The sequence below is a fragment of the Petaurus breviceps genome, unplaced genomic scaffold, assembly GCF_028583685.1.
Source record: "Petaurus breviceps papuanus isolate PSGF00001 unplaced genomic scaffold, PetGlider_PUasm1.0 37, whole genome shotgun sequence".
Lineage (NCBI taxonomy): Eukaryota > Metazoa > Chordata > Mammalia > Diprotodontia > Petauridae > Petaurus > Petaurus breviceps.
The window spans coordinates 12,131,389-12,155,792 of record NW_027186296.1 but is presented as its reverse complement, the minus strand read 5'-3'; the positions used below and the strand labels follow the sequence as shown (position 1 = coordinate 12,155,792).

Below are 24,404 nucleotides of genomic sequence, written 5' to 3'. Positions count from 1 at the left end.
ATGCATCTGCTCCCTAAATTTTTTCTTCACCAGGCTAAGCAGCCTTATTTTCTTACTGTTACTGGTATAGAATGGCTTCAAATTACCTCACTATCATATCAATTGACTTTAGGCATCACTAGTTTTCAGTGTCCTTCCTAAAACGTCATTCCCAGATGTGAACACAGTATTCCCAGAGTATCCTCACTGGAGTGAAATAATCATGATTCTTCTGACTTCCTCTTTCTGGCCACTGGACCTCTCAATGTAATCTGAGACCAAGTTAGATTTTTTACCTGCTATGTCTCATTGCAGACATATGTCAGGATTTACACAGCATGGGATTGAGATCCCAGCACCCCACCACTTATTAGCTGAATGACACAAGACCAGTCACCTAAACTTTCTGGGCCTGTTTCCTTATCTGTAAAATAGGGGAAATACTTTCCTTACCTACTTCAAGGCATTGCCAGAAAGTATCAGCAATATACTTATGTGAAAGTACTTTTGTGAAATAGCTGTAAAAAGCTAGTTACAATAAGGTGTCATTATTACTCAAAATAATAAAATTATATTTTTGAGAAACATTTTATAATTCAGACTTTTAAATCAGATTTCTCCTGTTCACTCTGAATCAGTGAGGCAAAACTCTATAATCATTTGCCTTTTGTTGCTTGGTGAATGTTCTTTTTTATGTGTTCATGTACCATTTCTCCCCAGCTGTATGAAAGGGAAAGGGCCCTTTGTCTTGTTTTTATATTTCCCCCACCCTGTCCCCAGTGCCTTTCCCCATCCTCCACAAAGCCTATACTGAATAGCTTCTCAGTAAGTGTTGTTGACTGCCTTAGGTCAGTTTTCCTGCTCACCAGCATCTCCACCAGAGGGCAGATGGGGGCAAGCCAGGATAGTCAATTGCTTAGATTCCTGACTTCCTCCTCACCAGCAGTCAGCCTGCTTACTGGCCTGAGTCAGTCGGGCAAGTGCAGTTCTCTGTAATTTGGAGCAACCTGAGGAGTTTTCATGTAGTAAGTCATGCCAGTGCAACTGCTTATATTGTTTAATTCATATCCAGCTTTGGCCACGAGGAAGAAGAACATTTTCTCCCAATTATCTTTGGCTTGAAGTGTTGTAGACCAGTCTTACCATCCTCATTAAACTAATTTATTGGGGCTTAATTGTACGGTCGTACATGAAAGTGTGAGAGATATTGTCTTTGTCCTTCAGGTGCTGTTATGCTCCTGAATGACTGCAAGGTATGGGAATACCTGTTTCTTTCCCCTTTGCTCAGATAATATGTTTCTAAACCTCTAATTATGTCTGCCACTCACTTATCCGTGCATACTAGAACACGACACAGGAATGCAAGTGTAGAACAGAATTTTACCTCCAAGTTATTATGTGTTATTTATGAAGCCCATGATTATGATTTTTTAAATAGTAAACAGCAATGGTAGTTGAAGTTGTTTCACTTGAATGCCCTATCCTCCCATCCCCCCTTGTTTTTATTCTTTCTAGTTTTGTATTAATTTTGAACTTTGCTCTATTGAGTTGGTGGTCTGACTGGAGGCAGACAGCTGATTCATGAGTATCTCTCACATCAATGAGTTGTTCCCTGACTTTTAAAATATAATTTCATTTTTTTGTTATATTGTTTGCCATGTTTATTAACCTCTCAAATCTTCTTGAAGTATTCATTTATATAGTAGATATACGGCATCTGTACATTCAACAAACCTTTGGCTTTTCTTATTTCTTATTCTTGAAACATTTCTAACTTTTCCTCCCCACCACTGTTCATTGCTCACTCTTGTATTGAAGTCACCAAGTATCAAAGTACATGTTGACTTAATTGGGAGGTCCTTTTGGTAATGTTTTATGTCTGTAAGGTGTGTAATACCACACTCTCTGAAGAACTGAAGTTCTTCAAGAACTGAAGAATCACCCAAAGGACAATGGATAAGCCGGTGAATGGATGTGAGAAGGCTGCAGTATATTACAAATGAAGAACTGTCTGTACAGGAGAGGCAGAGTAAAGGATGTAACCAAAGAAGTGTAGAAATATATCATAAAAAAGTTGAGCTTGTCATATAGTGACTGTAAAATAAAGGCACTTGAATATATGGCCCTTGAGGTCCCTTCCAGCTGTAGCTCTCTGACAGTGAGGGATAGATGGTCGCCTAGTGTGTTCCACTAGAATCCTTATGATGTCAAAAGGACAAAAAAGCAGTTCTCAGTACGTTGGGGGGACTCCTGTGTCAGATTTATTGGAGGCCACAGATTTATATGGGATGGGCAGGAATGTATGTGCTTTCATCTGTACCACTGGATGTTGATAAGATCAGAGAGCCAACTGGATTATTGGAGTGGGATTGTGTTCACTTAAAAAAACAACTATAAATTGTTGATTCGGTTTCAGCATATGGTCCATTTTGACCCATGGATCTTTCTGTTTTATTTATACATCCATTCACCCTCCATCTGATTCAGGACTATCCTTTCCACTTCCCCAGTACCTTCCCCTGAAGGGATCTCTGTGATTTCCATTTTGTTCATTGGATCTTGGTCTTATTATCTGGGTACAAACCACTAATGACATCCACCTCAGCATCATCTATAAATTTACTAAACTTATGTCCAGGAAGTTAATGGATGAAGATATTAGAGATATTTATGCAAAAGAAAAAAGACTTGAGACATGAATAAGAAGAGGTCATAGAATCATAAATTTAGAGCTTGAGGAGACCTTATTGGTTCATTTGTCCAGCCCCGTTGCTTCTGAGCCAAGAAAAGTGAGGCCCAGAGAGGGCGTGACACGTGCTAGTGTTGGAGCCATGATTTGAATCCAGGTCTCATGACTCCAAATCTAGCACTCTTTCCACCACCTTTAGGCATTCTCCACAGGCCATGCATGGGAAAGGACAGGCTCACTGCAAGGGGGACAGGACTTTATTGGCTGTGAGGTTCCAAAGACCTTTTCTGGCTTGAGATAGAGAAGAGTTTGAGGTTGAAAGTTGGAGAAAAAGGTGGGGCATAGGGGAGGAAGGTCAGCAAGAGAGGAAAAAATACTAGGACTTCCTTTATATTGTCACCTTTGGGACTGACTGTGAGTTCTATGACTCAGGATCATAGATTTAGAGTTGAAAGAGGCCTTGGAAGTCACAAAGCCCAAGTCGGCCATTTTACTGATGAGGAAAGTGATGCCCAGAGAACTTAAGGGCCATGTTTGTGGTCATACAGATAGTAAATCGCAGAGGAGGGTTTCAAACCTGGTTCTCCTAACTCCAAATCCAGCTCTCTCTTGTTGTATACCTTCTGTGTTAGGAGAACGAAGGTTGCACGCTGCTCCCTCCCCTCCTTCCCCTTAAGTTCCCCAGTAGCAGTGTGCAGTACTAGACATGATTCATGGGAACTTTTTTCAGGCTGAATCAGCAAAGATTTTGATGGTGGTAGATTGAGGGGTTGGGGGGAAGAAGATCATAGAACTGGCAGAAGAATGTTGGAAATAGTGAATAATATCTAAGTGTGAAAGTGATACAAATTTTATGCAAAATAAATGATAATTACTGTTGAAACAACAGCTTAAGACAGTGTGTATAACAACCACATCCTGGTTTTGGCCTCTATAAAAAGTGTTAGTCAAATCAAAATTGCTCTTATTTTTTCCCAACTCTATAGTTCTCCTGCTGAAAGGAGATAACTAGTACAACCTCTCTTGCTCTGTGTATGTATCTCTTCCCCGGGGTTCCCAGATTACATTTTTCGTATTCTCCCTTCCAATGCCTCTAACTCAGCCAATACCTCCCGGGGCAGGTCCTGGTTGACCTGTTCCCTCAGGTAGCTTTGTACTTCACGGACCTCCTGCTCCCAGAACTCTTTAGGCAATGAAAACAGCTCAGAAAAGTCCACAGACCCCAAACCACTCAGATTCAGTGCCCCTTCCTTTGGCACTAGCCCCACTGGTGTCTTTTGGGCACTGTCCTCGCCCTCCAGCCTTCGACAGATCCAGTCCAACACACGAGAATTCTCCCCAAAGCCTGGCCATAGGAATCGGCCTGCTGCATCGCGCCGGAACCAGTTGACATGGAAGATCCGGGGAAGCTGGACTCCCTGCCACCCCTCCATGCTCAGCCAGTGCTCCAAATAGCGCCCAAAGTTGTAGCCAAAGAAGGGCCGCATGGCAAATGGATCATGCATAATGGTCTTCCCTAGGAAAGTGGAGTAGAGTGACAAGTTATCTTCCTTGCTGGAATGGAGAAGGGGGTATCTCTGAATCAGGATTAAGGGAGATATATAATAGATGCGATATTGGAATTCCCTCAGTGCCTGATGAAAGAGTTGAATGATGACAGTTTTCCCATGGGGTCTGTGGGGTTTGATGTGAAGAAGGTAGACAGTGTCAGGAGATAAGGAGGGGCTTGAGGAGGCCTAAGGAATGGTCAGTGATTGGGATCTGCCTAAGGAGGCAAGACTAGGAAAGGGGATGTGGCATTAGCGATGGGCAGTGGGACTCACCTTTGTGTTCTGCTGCAGCAGTGGACTCAGAGCGCATGGCGCTGCCCACAAAGACACCATGGCGCCAGTTGAAGGCTTCATATACTAGGGGTACTCCTGGGAAGCCAATTAAGCAGGATTACAGATAGCCTTTTTCTTAGCCCTCAACTGATCCCCTCTGTCTAACATGTTCCTTCCAGTGCTCTGTGGATCAACTTGGACCCACTGTCTCCCTCTCAGTCTCTAATCTGATATCCCTAAGGTAGGGGAGATGAGAACTCTGAAGAAGGGTTTCATCAATTGAGAATCTTGGCTAAAGGAGCCCAACTCCTATATACAGGAAGGGGAAAAGTTCGCAATATAGAACCAGATCACTGGGACAGAAGGCAGATTTTCAATACTCTGGGCCTGCACAGACTATACCTTTGGGTCGTCGTCCTCCAAAGATGATGGCATCAATGGGTACACCCTCAGAGGCCTCCCATGCAGGGTCCATGATAGGGCACTGGCGGGCCGGGACACAGAATCGTGAGTTGGGATGTGCACAGGGCTCCTTGTCACCTGACACCAAGACAGACACTTTTACTTTGAACCCAACCCTATATATACCTGCTCTTTGTCCATAACTCTTTGGGTAGTCTTCCTGAAACCCAGAACAGGGTAGTAGGCTCCTTCCCCGACTCTGGAGTCAATCTCACTCCCCACGAAGAGAATGTTCCTTCTTCTTTGATACTAGGGCTTACTGTTTGCAGATAAAGAAATGTGAGAATACCTGGAATCCATCAAGGATATGGGGCTTGTGATGTGACAGTCCCCCTTGTAAATTACTTGGGTTAGAGTTAGTAGAAGTTTATTCCTGATGTGATATTAGGAGATTTTTTTGATGTTCTCTGCTCAAACCCTGACTGGGTTTATGGGAGTTAGTTCTTAGCTTGTTGAACTAAATTGACAATATACAGATAGTACAATAGCAGTTAGGCACACTTCAGAAAAATGTGTTGGGACTAGAGGTGGGGAGATGCTCCAAGGGGAAACCTCCTAAATCTTTAATGAGTATAGAACATTGCTTCTTCTAACTTGGGAGTTACAGGCCAGATTTCTGGGTTGGAAGACACTTGGCCAACATTATCTCCTCTGATTCTGACTGCTCACCCTCTCCTATCCACTCATCTATGTACCCTGCTATAGAGTATATACTTGGGAACTGGCATTAGTCATGAGAATCCTTAGTTATACTGCTGGATCCAAATATGATGAAAGGTTTGGGAAACTGACCTGTGGGAAAGATTTAATTTTCTGGGTTTCTTCCATTGAATGGGAAGGGTTGGGAGTGTGGTATGGAGCTTAATAATGGTCTTTGAGAAGATGAAGTGTGATTATATAGAGGAGGGTGATTGTGATAATGGACTCCGAAAGTATGAATACAGGCTGTAGGAACCACAAGGAGACCATCCTTCCATTATGTTCCTCCCTGCTCTGATTCACACAAGAGTTCTGTACTTCTTTGGAAAGGCAGAGAAAGCTAAGGGAGGCACCAGAAGAAGGACCCAAAGATGATGCAAGGGTTGAAAAACTGGTTTATGGGGAAATACTAAGGGACATGAGATTACTTAGCCTGAGGAAAAAGGTGAGGGAAGGTGAAGAGAAGTGAGCTTAATAACAGTATTTATACAATGAAGGATGATGCCAGGTTTAGGCTGCAGAAAAAGCAGCTGAGGGCCAAGTAAGATGAATGTTCCTTCCTCCCATAAGTAGACCTCAAGGAATAAGAAAGAAAAAGTTCTTGCTGGGTTGCAGGGACTATTGGGGAGGGTCAGAATTTAGGAGTTCTGGAAGAAAAGACTTTTGTAATACTGTGGTATTATAGGAGGCTGGAATTTCAGGTATCTAGTGGGGGTTAGGGCAGCTAGGTGGTACAGTGGATAGAGTGCCCAGGCTTGGAGTCAGGAAGATTTATCTTCAAGAGTTTGAATCCAGCCTCAAACACTGACTAGTTGTGTGACCCAGGGCAAGCCACTTATCTCTGTTTGCCTCAGTTTCCTCATCTGTAAAATGAGCTGAAGAAGGAAATGACAAAATACTCTGGTATCTTTGTCAAGAAAACCCCACATAGGGTCATGAAGAGTTGACCGTGACTGAAACGACTGAACAACAACAAAGTAGGGGTTGCAGTAGGTCAGAGAAACATTCCCCTCCATTCACTGAGAACTTATCCTGAACCTCTGCCCTTTGACTTGGTCCTCTTCACTTACCTGGTTTCCAGGCCTTGCCCAACCAGGAAGTGACGGTGACACCGGGTGGGAGGGTCTGGTCAATGCCTTCCCAGAATATGCCACCATCACTAGTCTCAGCCACATTGGTGAAGAGTGTATTGCTTTGGATTGTGGCCATAGCATTGGGATTTGTCTTTGCAGAAGTTCCAGGTGCCACACCAAAAAAGCCATTTTCAGGGTTGATAGCTCGAAGGCGGCCTGGGGAAGAAGGGATTGAGGAGGGTAGGTAGAAAGTGAGAAGGGTGGAGAGAGAAAAGTTGGGAGATGAGACAAGGGAAGGAAGTTTGGAGTGCTACACCCTGCCTCCCTCCTTGGCCCAAAGCCAAACATAACTGCAGGAGAGGGCTCTTGAATCTCTGGAGCAATGTTGGGCTTCGTGCTGTATGTAGGGCAGGGGTGATCCGTGTGTGTGTATGTGTGTGTGTATGGCTTCTTACCATCACTGTCAAACTTCATCCAGGCAATGTCATCACCTACACATTCCACTTTCCAGCCAGGCAGTGTGGGCTGCATCATGGCAAGGTTAGTCTTGCCACAGGCACTAGGGAAGGCAGCTGATACATATCGTTTCTTCCCAGCAGGATTAGTGATGCCCAGGATCTGAAGGGGAACAGAAGAAATATTCATAGGCACACTACCTATATGTTAAGAAGTTCTGCAGAAGCAAGAAGGGGATCTGTGCCTTGCTGTTTGTAGAACTGAGAAGCAGTGGTTGCTTAGGAGTTAACAGGGAAGAAGAGAGTTTTTTCATTGAATATCTGCCCTCCCTGCCACCCGGATTCTGGGTAGGCAGGGAAACCTGGTCTGAGAGCAGCCAGGAGCTCAACAAGGCAGTATAACCAATGAGAAGGGGGTGGGAGGTAGCTTTGGCTGGGATAGTACTTTCTCCTCCCCCCTCCCCCCAGAAGCCAGCTCTCCTCATCCCTGTGCCCTCCCTCACCAGCATGTGCTCAGCAGCCAGCCCTCCTCATCCCTGTGCCCTCCCTCACCAGCATGTGCTCAGCTAGCCAGCCCTCATCTCTGGCGAGCCGGGAAGCGATGCGAAGGGCGAAGCACTTCTTGCCCAGCAGGGAATTGCCACCATAGCCGCTGCCAAAGGAGATGATCTCCCGCTGGTCAGGCACATGACCAATCAGGGTTTTCTCAGGGTTGCACGGCCACTGGTTCACCAGATCCCCTGGAAACAATGGTTTATGGGGGCATCTAGCAAGGATATAAAGCTTCAAGGGGTTTGGGCATAGGTGGCATCCTTGAGGGGTATACTCTCCTCTTGGGCAGAAGTGGTACTTAAGTGGGAGGTTCTCAGAAAGGTGGGGTGGGGACAGTCTCTCCAATTTGGGACAGAATTTCAGTTTCCTCTTTCAACAGATAGTATCTTAGGGTCTTTTTTTCTTTCAGGATGGGGAGGCGTAGGGAATTCCTAGGTCTTGATTCTCACCTTCCAGGGGCAAAGGTTGGCCCACAGAATGTAGACACTTGACGAAGTCGTTATCCCCTAAGGCCTGAAGCACAGGTTTCCCAAGTCGGGTCATGATGCGCATACTGGCTACCACATAAGGGGAATCAGTGAGTTGAATACCCACACGAGATAGGGGGGACCCAATGGGGCCCATGCTGAATGGAAGTACATACATGGTGCGGCCTAGGGAAAGAAAGCTGGGTCAAAGATCCTGGCTGCAATGTTCCTCATCTTCCTACTGTGTCCCTTGCCCAGAGTTACCCCGCATGCAGCCAGGAAACCTCTCATCCAGAGCTTTCTGAAACTGGGCTGGTGACATCCAGTTGCCCAGTTGTCCATGGGCTCCATCAGCTGGTATGGGCACTGTGTCCCTCTGAGACTCTGTTACAATCACTGTCTTGCTTTCTACTCGGGCCACATCTTTGGGATCAGTTCGAGCCAGCCAGCTGGGAAGGAGGTACCAGGAAAAGAGTGGTCACTCAGTGCCTGGGAGTCAGACAGTCCCAAAGCATCCCTTTCCTTCTCCCATTTATTCAGGTTCTACAGCATGTGTCAGTTCTATCCCTAGACTCTGTTTTTCTTCCTCCCATAGGATCTTAGCGTGTCTTAGATCTCCCTCTGGAAATCTAGTGTATAATCTTCCTCAGTATAATCTTTTCACATGTATAAAATATATAAGATTACAAAAGAAACCATTTTCTTTGAAATGGATATGTAAATCTTCCCCATCCAAGTTCACAGACCCCCTGAAATCTATCAGGTTCGTAGACCCCAGGTTAAGAACCCCTGATCCAGTTTGGACCATCACCAATCTTTGGTTTAGTTTTCCATGTTACTGTGGTTGTCTCTGCCCTAAGCACAAAGTGCCCAAGTTGGTCATCTAGAACTTAAACTGCATATTCTTTATTTAAATATAAAAATGAAGATATTTCTCCAGCCCATGATTCTTTCTTCCCAGGATTCCCCATCTGTTAGTTCTCATTGGGTTGGTTCAGCTAAGAAAGACCTGTGGTTAGTCTTTGCCTTTATGTACCCAGATTGGTTTGTCTTAACACCTCAGAGGTCTAGCCTCTAGTCTATCCTTTACCATCAGACTCACCAGTTGTCATATTTAGAGAGTTTTCGGACAAGACCTTCACGTTCTAGTTGGGCCAATATGGCATCGTTCTCTGCCTCACTGCCATTACAGATGTGGATGCCTTCTGGCTGGCACAGACGAGCACTTCGTTCCACAAAGTCCCTCACTTTAGCTGGAAGCTGACCCAAATCTCCACTGATTATCCGAAATGCATGGTTACTACGATTTGGGGCATAACCCCAGGGGTTTAAACCATGCCAACCCAGCCTAGGAGAGAGGGGAAGGATAGTGATGATCAGGGTGAACACTGTGGTGGGAGATGGGGGGTGGGAAATAAGCGCACAAGAGTATAATTGGCGCATATCTGTACATGTTCGACTACCAAGAGTATTTATGATACCCAGAGGGTGAGTTGGCATGGGTTTAAGTAGGCTGTGTGGGAGTTGTATGCTACAATGAAATCAGCCCTGGATTTTCACCTTCATCACAAGTCAAAAGACTGGGTTTGAGTCTCAGTTCTTCCATTTACTAACTTTGTGATGTTGGACAAATCACTAAATCTTTCTGAACCTCAGTTCCTTTAGCTATAAAATGGACATAGCATTGTTGTAGGAATCAAATAAGATGAGAAGGAGTGTAGCTTAGTGGATAGTCACTGGAGGCAGGAAGACCTTTGAAACATACTGGTCACATGACTCTGGGCAAGTCCCTTAACTTCTTCCCCACCCAGGTAACTCAGCTGCCCATCCTCATTGGGAGAGAAAAGTTGCTCAAGCCAGTGAAATTACATGTCCAAAAAAAAGTAAATGACATGACACATGAAAGTGTCATATAACATCTGAAATACTATGCATATCTAAACTCTTACCATTATATTGTAAGCTCCCTGAGGTTGGGGAGTGGCTGGTATGTGGTTCATCTTCATATCCTAAACATGTAATAAATTCATTTTTTAATGGGATTGGGAACACATAGGGATAATCTATTGGGTAAAAAGGGAGTCATGTGTAAGTATCATGTGAGAATAGTCATGTGAGCATCTGAGTATATTTGTTGTTTGGGCAGCTTTGGTTGTAGGAGAATATTTAAGAACATGTCGCCTTCCTTCCCTCCAATCACTGCCCTAAATAGACCCTTGTCTTTGCTATTCTAAGAGCCTTCTTATTGGTCTCCCTAACTCCAGTTTCTCTCCCCTCCCCATCTCTAGTCCATGCTATACCTCACTGCCAAAACTAATACATGGGTCTGACCATGTCACTCCCTCATGTCTCTACTCAAAAACCTCTAGAACTTCCCTCTTGCCTAGGCTTGGGCCTAGACTTGCAGTTTCACTGGTACAGAGAAATTCCTTGATGAAGAACTCTGTTTACCCATGAAGATCTATACCTTCTTTGTAATTTATATATACACAGTGTCCCTAAAATCTGGACACATAGAAAATCTCATTAACTATGCATATTTTCAAGAAATGAAATGAATGAAATTTTCAACAACATTTTATTTAGTTAGCATAAATTTTAGCTATGACAATTTCATATGGAATAAAAGCTTTCATTAGCTATTGGGGACCATTTTCCATATTAATGAGATTAATATAATTTAGTTAATTTAATGAGATTTCCTATGTGTCTCCTATGTCTTCCTATGAAATCTCATTTATGCTAATTAAATAAAATGTTGTTGAAAATTTCATTTATTTCATTTCTTGAAAATATGCATAGTTAATGAGATTTCCAATTTGTCCATACTTTAGGGACACCCTGTAGTCCCAGAGATGAGACACTGAGAGGGTTAAGAGACTAGCTCGTAGCCACACAACCAGTTTGTGTCAGAGACTTGTCTTCCTGGCACATAAGTCTGAACCATTGCCTACATTAGCAAAAATAAACTCCTTAAACTGGCACCGAGTCCTCCCCACTTCACCCCCCTCATAAGACTCCACCCTATGTTTTTAGCCTTATTTCACATTGATGTCCATCACATTCTTCATGTCAAAGACCAGCAAATTACTAGCTGTTATCTGCAATTGTCCTGCCATCTCCCAATGACATTTCCACACTTCCCCCTGGATTTTTGCCTAGGTGGTCCCACATGGTGGGAATATACTTCTTACTTGTTTCTACCTTTCAGAGTCCTTCTCTTCCTTCAGAGTCCCCCCCCCCCCAGATGAAAGGGGTCTCTCCCTCTTCACCTTTTCCTAGATCACTTGTTCTGTATCTCTTCCTGTCCCCATTACACTCTACCTCATACTTATCTGTGACTGTACCCTATCACTTCAGCACACTGAGGGAGGAGACTGTAACTTTTATCTGTATTCCCCAGTGCATGTTACAATGTCTTGAATGTAATAGTATAGGTTTAATACATATTTGTTGAAAGAATGAGTGATATCTGCTTGGTGATATATAAATAGCATTGGTATGACCCTAAGCAAAGTCATTTAACCCTGTTTGCCTCAGTTTCCTCACCGTAAAATGAGCTAGAAATGGAAAGGGCAAACCACTCCAGTATCTTTGCCAAGAAAACCCCAAATGGGGTTACAGTGAGGTGGATACAACTAAAACAACTTGTCATCAACACTTCTGATTCCAGCTCCAGCACAATACCACTGCCTCACCTAGCTGCCTTTACAACATACCACTGGCCTATAAGTTTGATCTAGGCTGCTTGACAACTTTACTAGAATGTACTTATGATGCCATCCTTATGTCGCTAATTTATCTAATATTACTGTGTTTGTTTCTTTGTAAATGTTATATTTTTTCATGCACCTATATTCTGCTTTCAAAACTAAATTTTATGTAACTTCTGCCAGTAGAGACAGAATTTTCTAGTATTTCTAGAATGGCTCTCAGCACCTCAATAAAATGTTGGTGACAAACTGGAGGCTGTCCTCTACACTGTCCCTGCAATGGGATGACCACATTGGCCATTCTAGTCACTGCTACTAGCTTCAACAAGGAAAGAACTTCTGCCATCTGGCAGACTTGAAAGAACTATGTACAAGGCAGACTGGGCTGAGAGCTGGTGCCTCAGCCCTGTGTTGACAGACACCACCTCTTGCCCTGACCCGGCCCTTCCAGATTCTGGGGGATGGGGTAGAGGTTGGGGAGAAAGGGAAGAGGGAGTTGCTCTGATTGGCCTGAGCCCAGGGTGGGGCAACCCTGAGAGAACAAAGGCCAAGAGAATGGAGCAGTCCTCCTCCCCCAGACCTAGAAGGGAGTCACCCACCAGAACCTCCAAACACACATAACTAGCTCATGTGAATCAGCTTCCTCCCCCTTTATCTGTCTGGGAGAGGCACTGCTTTAGAGGGCTTCTGGAAATGCTACCTGGAGGTTATAGTGACCCTTTGGAGACAGATGACAAATAGATTCCAGGAAAGCACCTGTTCTCCTGGTCCCCCTTCCCCTCCTCTCTGAAATGGCTTGAGAGGTAAGATCAGGCTGGGGTGAGGAGGCAAGTTGACCAGTGCTGTAAAAACTGGATCAAACTTAGAGATGCTCAGGGATAAGATAGGGAGGAACTCTATAGCCCTCCAGACTTGTGCTACCCTCTTTGGAACATATCTTTCTGGGTAGAAGTCTGGGAGTTTTCCTAAACACTGTTGAAATAAACTAAATTGAAAAGAGATCTGCTTGGGCTAAAGGCCCAGAACTAGGAAGGGGAGGAAGCAGGCCACAGAAATGCAATGGTACTTCCTCCCCTCCTCCACTTCACCCTTGCTTTCCTTACCCTGCTCCCAGAGGTCCCTACGGTTATGCTGGGCTTCTTGCCAGGTTCTGTTCCTAGGGAATCTGGGGGAATGGATGTTTACCTTTTACCTCCTTCAAAGAAGCTCAGCCCCTCACCTCCACATGAGTTTTCTTACTATCTTCCCCTTTCATCTCCAGGACTCCCACTCTAATTAAGTCCATCTCCCTTGCCATCCCTCACAACTTGCCTAGGGACCCTTCCTTCCAAGCTTCTAAAAGTGCTAAACCTAAGTGGGTGAGAAGAAGCGAACACGTGAAGAGCATGGGGAGGAAAGGAAGGAAGTTAGAGCAAAGCTCCCCAGCAAGGGAGGAAAAAACCAGCATGTCAGACAGGGGAAGTAGGGGAAAGGAAATTCACTGAATGGGACGTGGTGGCCAGCAAGAGGAAGACAGACTGACCAAAGGGTAGAGAGAAGAGGGACAAGAGGCCCTGGGACAGTGATGCACAAACAGCTCGGGGTAAAGGAGTGGGGGGCGGGGGAACCGAGGGCGGAATGAGGTGTCCAGGCACCCAGGCAAGGGGTGCATGTGTGTGCGCGCGCGTGTGGGTGCGTATGCGTGTGTTGGGGTGCGTTGCAGAGAAGAGGCTCAAGTCTGAGGACAGAGAGAGGCCGGGGGTGGGAATGAGGTAGGGAAGGGGAGGTGGCGGCCCCGGGCTACGCTTCACTCACCGCAGACAGGGGCGATACAGAGACGCCATGGGACCTGACCGGAGCGCACGCAGAACACGAAGTTGGGGCTCGAGCCGGGGAGCAGAGATGGAGGGGGCGGGGGGCACAGGGGAGGCGACTGACGGCGTCCAGCAGTGGCGGGAGCCGGGGCTAGGGCGGGCGCTGCTTAAGAAGGAGACGGGGAAGGCGGGGCTGGGGACGGAACCTGGGAGGGACAGTGGGAACCCTTCCACCCCGTTACCTGGCTGTCACCCAGACCCCGCCACCCAGCTTCATCCCCTTAGGTCCACCCTCCACCTCCCGCAGCGCTCCTCTGGCCGGGGCGTCCCCATCGCTCCCAGGCTCGCATCTTTCCCATTGGATGGCCGGCCCCAGCTCCGGCTGCTCGGCCTGGACCCACCCCCTGACAGGCCACTCCTCTGTGGACATGATGTAACTCAGGGGACCTCTTGCTCCTGGTAGACAGCGACCAAAGACACTCTATTAGATGGTTGGGAGAAGTCTCCGAAAATGAATGTGTCCGGGTCCCCAGGGAGACTCCCAGAAACCGCCTCAGCAAGATTCAGAGCTGAAAGCAGCCCTTAGGATTTATTTTGTCCAACGTCCTTTACATTACAGTTGAGGAAACTGAGGCACAGAGGGTTCAGTATTTGGCCAAGGTAACATAGGTTTTTTTTTTTTTTTTTTTTTTTTTGTTTTTTTTGGAACGGAGGCTAGGGATCCGACTCAAGTTCTTTGACTTCAGATCTAGTGTTCTTTGCTACACACCACGTCATTTTCCCTAGGAGACCCGACCCCTTGAACCTCAGGCTGCTAAGGTTGTCAGGGTCCTAGTACTTACTTCCATTCGACTTTTAAAACCCTTCACAATCTGACTCCTAGTCACCTGCCTTACGGGGATTATTGCACGTTATAGGCCTCCACACAACTCTACATTCCAGGCAAAAATGACCTATTTGCTAGACCCCCTTTGGTCTCCCGTCTCTGTGTCTTTGAACAGGCTTGGGCAGAGCTTTCCCCTCATGGCCTTTTGGAGACTCTAGCTGCCTTTCAAAGGTATGCTCAAGGCCAACTCCTATTGAGAACCTGTCTAGATCCCCTCAGTTGCAGATTCCCTCCTCCCAAGAAATTACTTTGAACATACTTTGTAAATATTCTCTCCTGGGATCTTATACTTCTCTCCTTGGTTCTTCTCATATTTATTTGACTTGCTCCCTTCAACCTCCTTTACCATATCATTCATCACCCATACTCAGGCAAAACTCTGTTCTGAGTCCTCTCTGTTTTCTCTTTATTCTCCACTTGTTGAACATATCAACTTTTATTCACCACTTGGTGAATGTATCAACTCTCTTAGATTTAATTATCATCTTTATGTCGATAAACCCAGTGTCTACACATTCAGCCTTTGTCTCTCTCCTGAGCTCCAGTTCCACTGCCTGTTGGGCATTTCAAACTAGAGTCATCTCAAATTCAACAAGTTGAAGAGAGAAGAGTTATCTTTCTCCCAAAACTCACCCCTCTCCCAAGTTTTCCCTTTTCCTTCAAGGATACCACCATCCTTCTAGTGGCCTGCATTTATAACTTTAGTGACTTTCTTGAATGTTTACCAGTTATATAGAATGATTAACAAATCTTGTCATTTCTTCTTTTACAAAATCCCTCACGTTTGTTCCATTTTCTCTACCACCTTCTCACACAGCTCCTACCCTAGTTCAGGCCCTTGTCACCTATTGACTGAATTGTTGTTGCTGAGTCGTTTCAGTGTGTCCCACTCTTTGTCGCCCCATTTGTGTGTGTGTGTGTGTGTGTGAAGATACTGGAGTAGTTTGCCATTTCCTTTTCCAGCTCATTTTACAGACAGACAAACAGGATTAAGTGACTTGCCCAGGGTCACACAGTAAGTATCTGAGGCCAGATTTGAACTCAGGAAGATGAGTTTTCCTGACTCCAGACCCAACAGTCTATCTATTCTGTCACCTAGCTGTCCGTTGCCTGGATTATAGCCCCCTTAATTAACTTCCTGTTGTCAAGTCTCTCTCCATTCCAATTCACACAGCTGCCAAAATGATTCTCCCAAACAGAAGTCTCATCTTTCCTGCTCCATAAAATCAAATGGGTCCCTATTACCTCTTGAATTAAAAACAAACTCCTCTTGGACATTTCTCCTACTGGACCCCAATTTATCTTTCCATCCTTATAAGATACTACTCCTTTCAGGCAACCTGCCTCATCATGTCTCATTCACATTAATCCATTTCCAATAACTAGGTTTTTGCACTGGCCAATCCCCATACCTGTAATGTACTCCCTTCTCACCACTGCCTCTTAGAACCCCTCGTTTCATACTACTCTGCTCAAAAGTCACCTTCTACATGAAAATTTCCTTATCTATCTAGCTGCTGCTAGTACCCTCCCTCCCCTAATCACTTTTTTCAGTTTTGTTTGTGTCTACATGTGTGTATGTGCAAATACATATGTATGTGCATGCATGCACGTGTGTGTAGGTTGTCTGATAAAATGTTAGTACCTTGAGGACGGGGCTTAATTCACTTTTATTTTGGGGTGTGTGTGTCTATAAGACACATATGTATATACACATATAAATACACACATACTGCTCTGGATATGTGATATTTTTCTTAATAGAATGTGAGATCCTCAAGGGTAAGGGCTGTTGTGATTTTGAATTTTTCTATCACAGTGTCTGGCACTTAGTAGGCATTTAATAAATGCTAATCAAATTGAGTTGTAGCAGCTAGAGAGTTGGGCTTAGCTTTAGAAGAGACTGGATTAGATTCCTGCCTCTCTACTAGCTATAAGACCAAGGGTAAGACACTTAAACTTTGGGGACCTCAGTTTCATTTTCTGTAAATTTAGGGTGGTAGTATTTGTAGCTTGTAACTCACAAAGTTGTTGTGAGCATCAAATCCTATATGTAAAATACTTTGTAGGGATAAAACATCAAAAAAGTAATTTGTTATTATCACTAATATCCAGGATTCTCCAATAATTTACATATTATTCCATTATTATTATGTCATTCTTGATTATCTCCAAAGAAGAATCAAAGTCTGAAGAATGAGACTTCCAAAGCACAATGAAGTGGTGCATGGTAGGAATAAGGAGTCTATAACATATTACCAAACACTTGCCAACAAGATATGTCTTTCATAATTTCATTTAGATAGAAGATATGTCATCAGAAATGAAGGGGAATTGGTCCTGGGGGGAAAATATGGGGTAAGGGGCGGCCAGGTAGCACAGCGAGTAAGAGCACTGGCTCCAGTGTGGAGAAGACCTGGAGATCGAATCCCGGGCTCAGACACTTAGCACCCACCCAGAAACACCTGGCCATGTAACCTTGAGCAAGTTACTTAACCCCAATTGCTTAGGGGTGGCCAGGTGGCTCAGTGAGTAAGAGCACCAGTTCCAGTGTCAGGATGACCTGGATTAAATCCGGGCTCAGATACTCAGCACCACACCGAGAAATAACTGGCCGTGTAACCTTGAGCAAGTTACTTAACCCCGATTGCTTAAAAAAAAAAAAAAAGAAAATATGGGTTAAGAAACCAACAGTGTGAGTGCTGTGCTGGTAACAAGGAAATTTTTTTTTTTTTTAGCAATTTTTTTATTTCCAATTATGTTTTATTTTCTGTCTTTACTGTCTCCCCAAGCATTGAAAAGAAAATAAGGGAAAACCCAGACCCTTGTAACAAATATGCATAACTTAAAAAAAGACCCACCAAATTTGTGAATTAGCCATGTCAAGAAATACATGTCTAATTCTGCATCTTGCGTCCATCAGTTTTCTATCAGGTCATGAGTAGTATGCTTTACTGTTAGTCCTCTAACTGAGTGGGTGTCACTTCAGTCAATCTGAGACCTGTTAAAGACCTTAGCTTGAAAAGGCCAGGGTCCCCCACTGCATCCTGGGCCATCTCCAGTTGTCCTGCTCCATATCTGGCCATTAAACCCAAATGGCTCTGGATGAGAAAGTAAGGCTGATGACTTTGCTCAGCCCTCCCTCACTTAAATCCAATTCACTTTCAAGTCATGGCATCACCTTCCTGACATCATAGTCCCCTTCAAGAATGAAGGACAAACAACAAATCCTTTGGAATCTTGGTTTGTCATTAAACCATAAGAGTTCCCAAGTCTTTTAAAGTTGCTTTTCTTTATATTGTTCTTATTATTGTATACATTGGTCTTCCAATTTTACTTGCTTCACTCCAGGTTTCTTTGAAACGGTCCCTTTTATAATTTTTTTTGGCACAACCGTTTTCCATTACATTCATATACCATAATTTATTCAGCCATTGCCCAGTTCATTTCCACTCCCTTAGTTTCCAGTTCTTTGCTGCCACAAAAAGAGATGCTAGACACATTTTTGTATATATGGATCTTTTTCTTCTTTCTTTCACCTCCTTGGGGGTGTGGACCTGATAGTAGTGTTCATGGGTCACAGTATGCATCAATTAGTAACTGGAGGCATGGTTAGTTCCAACTTGTTTTCCAGGATGTCTAGTGCTACTAGATCAATTCATAGCTCCACCAACAGGACACTAATAAAACTGTTTTCCCAAAGGCGCTACAAAAATTGTCATTTCCTCCTTTTGTCAGATTTGCCAATCTGATGGGCATGAAGCAGAACCTCAGAGTCATTTTAATTTGTATCTTTCTAATTATTATTTATTTGGAACGTTTTTTCATAAGGCTATTGATAGCTTGGATTTCTTATTTTGAAAGCTGCCTGTTTATATCTTTTGACCTTTTATCAAGTAGGGAAGTAAATATGGAATGTCAATAGAGAAATCCTTTGAATACACTGGGTAGATTATCTCCAGGATTTATAAAAGGATATGGATAAGTGTCACACAGGACAAGGAGGTAGAGATGAGCTGAGATTTGCATTAGAGAAGGTAGTACTCACATTGTGATGTCATGTCCTGAATTAAATCAGACTTATGAGTTGGGGGAGAATAACAGAGCAGCGAGATAATAGGGTAGCAAACCAGCCCCCTTATGGGGATGTTCCAACAGTAGCCTCACAGGAAAAGGTCCTCATACTTTTAGGAGAAAAGCAGAAGTGGGTCACATTAGATAATCGTGGCCTGTGAGATACCTGCTGCCCTTGGAAGTCCTAGCAAGGGAAACCCACTCATTCTGGTTAATTTACCCTTCATGATCTCAAATCTCAAGGAACAGGACAAGGATATTAGAAGCTGAGATCCAGCTCAAACTAGGTTCCTTTACAAGGTGAAATTCCAGGGTGGGGATTTAGGGCATGTTCAGAGTAAATATCTTAAGAGTAGGAGTGCAAGAACATTACTAGAATTCTGACATTATGAGGATTACTAAGGAGAGTGGCAGGTAATAGGTAATATCATATTTGATATTAGCAATATTTCTATCAGTGAGCTCATGGATTCATTGAATTATTAACTAGACTTAGTTCATGCGGCTTAACTTCTAGTGAACTCAGTTCCTGACTCTCTACAAACGTTAGTCACGTCCCTCTCGTAGGCTGGCTGAGGTTCAGGCAGAGTGGGGAGTTACATTTCAGCACTTTGGGTTTTTCTGGTCTTTGCCTCGTTCTATTCCCACCCCTTAAAAAACAACAACAAAACTTATTTTAATATTCCTTTTTTCTATCACAATCTCTTCCTCTCCTGTCACTCTGTTCCCACTATAAAATAGAAACCTTCTTTATAACAAACATGTAGAGTAAAGAAAAAAAAGAATCAAAACACTGACTCCTTAATTTTTTTAGTCTCAACCTCTTCCTGGTCCCTGCTCACTAGCTGCTAGGCAGGATATAGGGTGCATGAAATAGCTGGAGGAAAATGGCCACCAGAGGGCAGGATGCTATTGGACTAACAGACCCTCATCTTAACATCTCAGAGTTTTAGGGCTCTGCACTGCTGGGGCCAGGTCAGCCTGCAAGAAGTTTGGAGTTTTGGAGCGTCTGCCTCACTATTGACCTAGGATGAGTGGCTAAAAGTTGGGCTCAGACCCAGTTTGACTTCAGCATCTAGGACCTGGGACTGAAGAACCCTTTTGTTGACTCTGAGCTTACTTCAAATTTCATAGACAGCTATAATCACTTAGCATTTCAAGGTCCTCTACAACTTGGAGTATCCCTATCTTTCCAGCTTCACTTTACGTTAAATGAAATACAAAGCATTTCAAAAATCTTAATCTTTTATATAAATCAAAGTTTTATTTACAAACCAAAGTATTATTATTAGGGAGGCTGGGATAGAGCACTGGGCTTGGAGTCAGGAAGACATCATAGAGTTCAACTCTGGCCTCAGGCACTTTCTAGCTATGTGACCCTTGGCAAGTCTCTTAACCCTGTTTACCTCAGTTTCCTCATCTGTAAAATGAGCTGGAGAAGGAAATAGTAAACCACTCATATCTTTGCCAAGAAAACCTCAAATGGCATCACAAAGAGTTGGACACTACTAAAAACCAACTGAACAACAAATATTATTATCCTCACATTTGTGTTCTATGATAAGTATACTTGCTTCCATGGACTCTACATGCCAGCCACTATTTATTGGAATCTCAAACTTAACATGCCTAATATAGACCTCATTATTATCCTCTTCCCCAAAACATGCCCTTTCTCTAAATTTCCCTCATCTGTTGAGGGTGCCACCCTTCTTCCTTTCCCTCAGGTGGACAGCCTTGACTCTGCTTTCCCTCACAGAATATATCCAACCTGTTGACAAGTCTTTTAGATTCTAGTTTTGCAACATCTTTCATTTCCATCCTCTCCTGTCCACTCACCCAGCCAGTATTTCAGTATCTGTCCTTATCACCTGTCAGGGAGATTATTGTAATAGCCTTCTAATTCATCTCCTTCCTTCCAGTCTCTTTCTTCTCCAACCCATCCTCCACACAGCTGCTTAAATAATCTTTCTAAAGCATGGGTCATAATTCTCCCCTGGCCCCACAACCCCCCAAATCCTTTGCAGCTCACTGTTGGCTCCAGGGTAAAAAACCAAATCAATGATCTGCCTCCAAACTATCTTTCTAGATTTTTTTTTCACGTTACCAACCTGCATATGCTATAGTCCTAGCCAAACAAGTCTACTTTTTAGTTCCAGAACATAGCATTCAATGTCTTGCCTTGCTGCCCTCCCACAGGCCATGATCTCAGGCCTGGAGAACTCTTTCTTCCCCTCCTCTGGTGTTTAGAATCCTTAACTTTGCTCTACTCCTCTCAGATGCCACTTCGTACCAGAAGTTTTTCTTAATATCCCTGGTTGGGCTTGTGTTCTCCCTCCTCACATTCCTCTGTATTTCTTTTGCTATGACTATGTTTTATGTGTACAGTAAAGTGTAAGCGCCTTGTGGACAGGAAAGAAAAACCCCAACAATTTTTGTATACCTAGTGTTTAGCATAGTGCCTTGCATAACACATTTAATTTTTTATTTTTTGAATCGATTTGAATTGTCTCACTATTGTCTACCCCTTTGGCCCACAATTCTAGCCTACTTTCCAAGGGTCAAAGAATTTTAGGGCTGGAAGGGAGGTTGAGTCTAACTCCCCCTTTTTTTTTAATTTTTAGATGAAAATTATGAGCCTCTCTTCTTTTTTGGTGGGGGGAAGGAGGCAATTGGGGTTAAATGACTTCCCTAGGGTCTTTCGGATAGTAAGTATCTGAGGTCATATTTGAACTCAGGTCCTCTTGACTCCAGAGCCAGTGTTCTAAGTTAGAGTTTTACAGAACAAATACTTTTTTTTTCAATTTAAAAATTCTTTTTGCTTTTTGGAGGGGAGGAAGGTAGGGCAATTGGGGTTAAGTGACTTGCCCAAGTTTTGGGCTAGTTTTTTTGTGTATGTGTTAAGTGTCTGAGGCTGGATTTGAACTCAGGTCCTCCTGACTCCAGGGCGGGTGCCACCTAGCTGCCCCAGAACAAATCCTTTTATTAAGGAGATTTATTCTGTGAAGTTTGGATTCAATCAAAGGACTGCACTTGAGGACCTAGAAGTCCACATGTGGCCTTGAGACCGCAGGTTCCCCACTCCTGCTAGCTACTGGGGCACCTAGTTTCCCCTAGGTGCCACCTAGCTGCCCCCAAGGCTTAGAGAAGCTGTACTTGTAGCTTCAGTGAGAGAAAGTGGGAGAAGGAGCAGAATGAGAGAGAGTAAGAGTCCAAAGAGAAAGACAAAAGGAGAAGGAGAAGGTAAGAAAGGATAAGTGAAGTAAATTGATAGATAAATTAAATTGGTGAAGCAATGGAAAGGTTAGTTTTTTTTTAAGCACAGATACTTTTTGTTCTTTTTATTTTAGTTTCAAATTCTCTCCCTTCCCTTCCCCTTTCCCTAATTATCAAGAAAGCAAGAAAAGTAAAACCCATTAAAATATGTATATTCATACAAAACAATTTCTACATTAGCCATGTTTTTTTTTAAGCAAGAAAGAAAAAAAATATGTTTCAATCTACAGTCTGAGTCTATGTGTCCTCTCTCTGGAGATAACTATCTTGCATGTTTCATTGTGTTGTTATTGTTATTATTTAGTTGTTTTTCAGTTGTGTCCATCTCTTTGTGACCCCATTTGGGGTTTTCTTGGCAAAGGTACTGGAATGGTTTGCCATTTCCTTTTTCAGCTTATTTTGTATATGAGAAAACTGAGGTAAACAGGGTGAAGTGACTTGCCCAGGGTCACACAGCCAGTAAGTGCCTGAGTCTGGATTTGAACTCAGGAAGATGAGTCTTTCCTGACTGCAGGCCTAGGCTCTCTATCCACTGTGCCATCTAATTGACTTGTTTTGTTATGAGTCCTTTGGAATTATGGTGGATCATTGTGTTGATCAAAGTTACTAAGTCTTTCAAAGATTATTTTTCTAATATTGTGATTATTATGTAGATTGTTCTCATAGTTTTGCTTACTTCACTTTGCATCAGTTCACATAGGTTTTTCTGAAACCATTCCCTTTATAATTTGTTACAGCAGAAAAATATTCTATCACAATTGTATATCATAATTCGTTCAGCCATTCCACAGTAGATTGCACCCCCTCAATTTCCAGTTCTTTGCTACAATGAAAGAGCTGCTATAAATGTTTTTGGACATATCAGTCCTTTTTCTATTTCTTTGATGTCTTTGGGGTATAGATCTTGTAGCAGTATTTCTGGGTCACCTTTAATAGCTTTTTTGGCATAGTTCCAAATTGCTTTCCAGAATGATTGGACTACACAGCTCCACCAACAGTGCATTAGTGTATCTGTTTTCCCATATCCCCTCCAGCATTTGTCATTTTCCTTTTATATTATGTTAGCCAATCGGATCTGTATGAGGTAGCACCTCAGGGTTATTTTAATTTGCATTTCACTAATTATTAGTGATTTAGAGAAGTTTTTCATATGACTATTGATAGCTTTGATTTCTTCCTCTGAAAAGGTTAATTGGAAAAGGGAAAAGAGGTAGACTGTGACCATAAAGTTGTTGATGAGGCAAAGGAAAGGAAGAAGTATGACTGTCAAGTTATTGAGGTAATAAAAAGCTATCTTAACAAATTGCTTAAGAGTTGGTAGGAGTAGCTTCAGTGGGGACTAAGAAAGAAAATCAGTTGGGAATGAAAAGACTGCTTTGCTGCAGTGAGGATCCAGTTGAGGTTTCATAACAGATTTGTAATGTACGCAGTCAACACAGTTGTGATACTTCCTTCAACTTATGAGTAGGAACTGAGGAGTGAATGGTGGAATTAAACAAGGCTGAGGTTTGGCATGAAAGTAGCAGCAATAAGGCAAAGGGGCAAGGCATTCGAGAGCAGAAGCCAGTGTAGAGTTCAAATGGTTAACCACTGGGTTGAACTTGGAGAGGGAGGAAAGTGAACTCAGAGCAAGGGTAAGGGCCAGAGAAAGTACTGAGGGATGCAGAGTATGTACATCTCTATGAGGGCGAAGAACAGGCATAAGAAGATGAAACACAGGCAGAAGCAGAATGATTAGAGATTATGATCAGGTAGGTCTGTGTCAGAGTTTCTAATTGAGGAAGGTGATGATGAGATCAAGTGTGTGACTATCTTTACATATGCTCAAGGAAAACTAAAAAAGTTGTTGTTCAGTTGTGTCCAACTCTTTATGACCCCATTTTGGGTTTTCTTGGCAAAGATACCAGAGAGGTTTGCCATTTCCTTCTCCAACTCATTTTACAGATGAGGAAACTGAGTCAAATAGGGTTAAGTGACTTGCCCAAGGTCACACATTAAGTGTCTGAGGCCAGATTTCAACTCAGGAAGAAGAGTCTTCCTGACTCCAGCCTGGTACTCTGTCCATTGCACCAACTAGCTGCCTGGACTAAAGCAGAAGGTTGTGATAATTAAGGAAGTTGAAGGAATAAGAGATTTAATAGCTTGAGAGAGGACCTGCATAGATACTAACTTTCTCTAATATAAAGGTAGCAGATGGAGAGGAGAGGAAGATGGTGAGCCAAGTGATGAGCTCTGTGAGGAGAAGGGGGAATTACTTAGATGTTATATCATAATTTTGATTGGGGGAATTTTGATTCATTGGCTGCATGAAGAAGGTAAAAGGAAGAGTGTGGAAGTGAGGATGAGGAACAAGGAGTATTTTGATTCCTCCTTCAGGAACAGTGTGGTTGTAGAGTATGTGTAAGAGAAGATACAATCATCCCTAGAGAGGATAACTGGGAATGGAATGTGGAGTTGTCAGAG

General features: G+C 43.3%; 2 protein-coding genes across 4 annotated transcripts in view; one reads left to right on the top strand and one right to left on the bottom strand.

Annotated features, from left to right (window-relative positions):
• Window positions 1–2,907: 2,907 nt before the first annotated feature.
• PCK2 (phosphoenolpyruvate carboxykinase 2, mitochondrial) lies at window positions 2,908–14,064 on the bottom strand. Of its 3 annotated transcripts, none has more exons than XM_069097901.1 (11): window positions 13,997–14,064; window positions 12,613–12,630; window positions 9,302–9,547; window positions 8,464–8,648; window positions 8,182–8,385; window positions 7,733–7,920; window positions 7,181–7,343; window positions 6,723–6,941; window positions 4,894–5,031; window positions 4,492–4,587; window positions 2,908–4,184 (listed from the first exon to the last, which is right to left on the bottom strand). In XM_069097901.1, the coding sequence occupies exons 1-11, from the start codon at window positions 14,062–14,064 to the stop codon at window positions 3,730–3,732; spliced, it is 1,980 nt and encodes a 659-aa protein (XP_068954002.1). In that variant the 3' UTR covers window positions 2,908–3,729. The 3 variants fall into 3 exon arrangements, with proteins under 3 accessions (XP_068954002.1, XP_068954001.1, XP_068954000.1); XM_069097900.1 differs by lacking the exons at window positions 12,613–12,630; window positions 13,997–14,064 and adding exons at window positions 10,149–10,208; window positions 13,707–13,918; XM_069097899.1 differs by lacking the exons at window positions 12,613–12,630; window positions 13,997–14,064 and adding an exon at window positions 13,707–13,918.
• NRL (neural retina leucine zipper) overlaps window positions 11,969–24,404 on the top strand; it is a 26,935-nt gene continuing 14,499 nt past the window's right edge. The window contains exon 1 of the mRNA XM_069097902.1: window positions 11,969–13,494. Coding sequence (XP_068954003.1) covers window positions 13,477–13,494 — 18 coding nt within the window. The 5' untranslated portion in view covers window positions 11,969–13,476. The remainder of the gene's footprint in view (window positions 13,495–24,404) is intronic.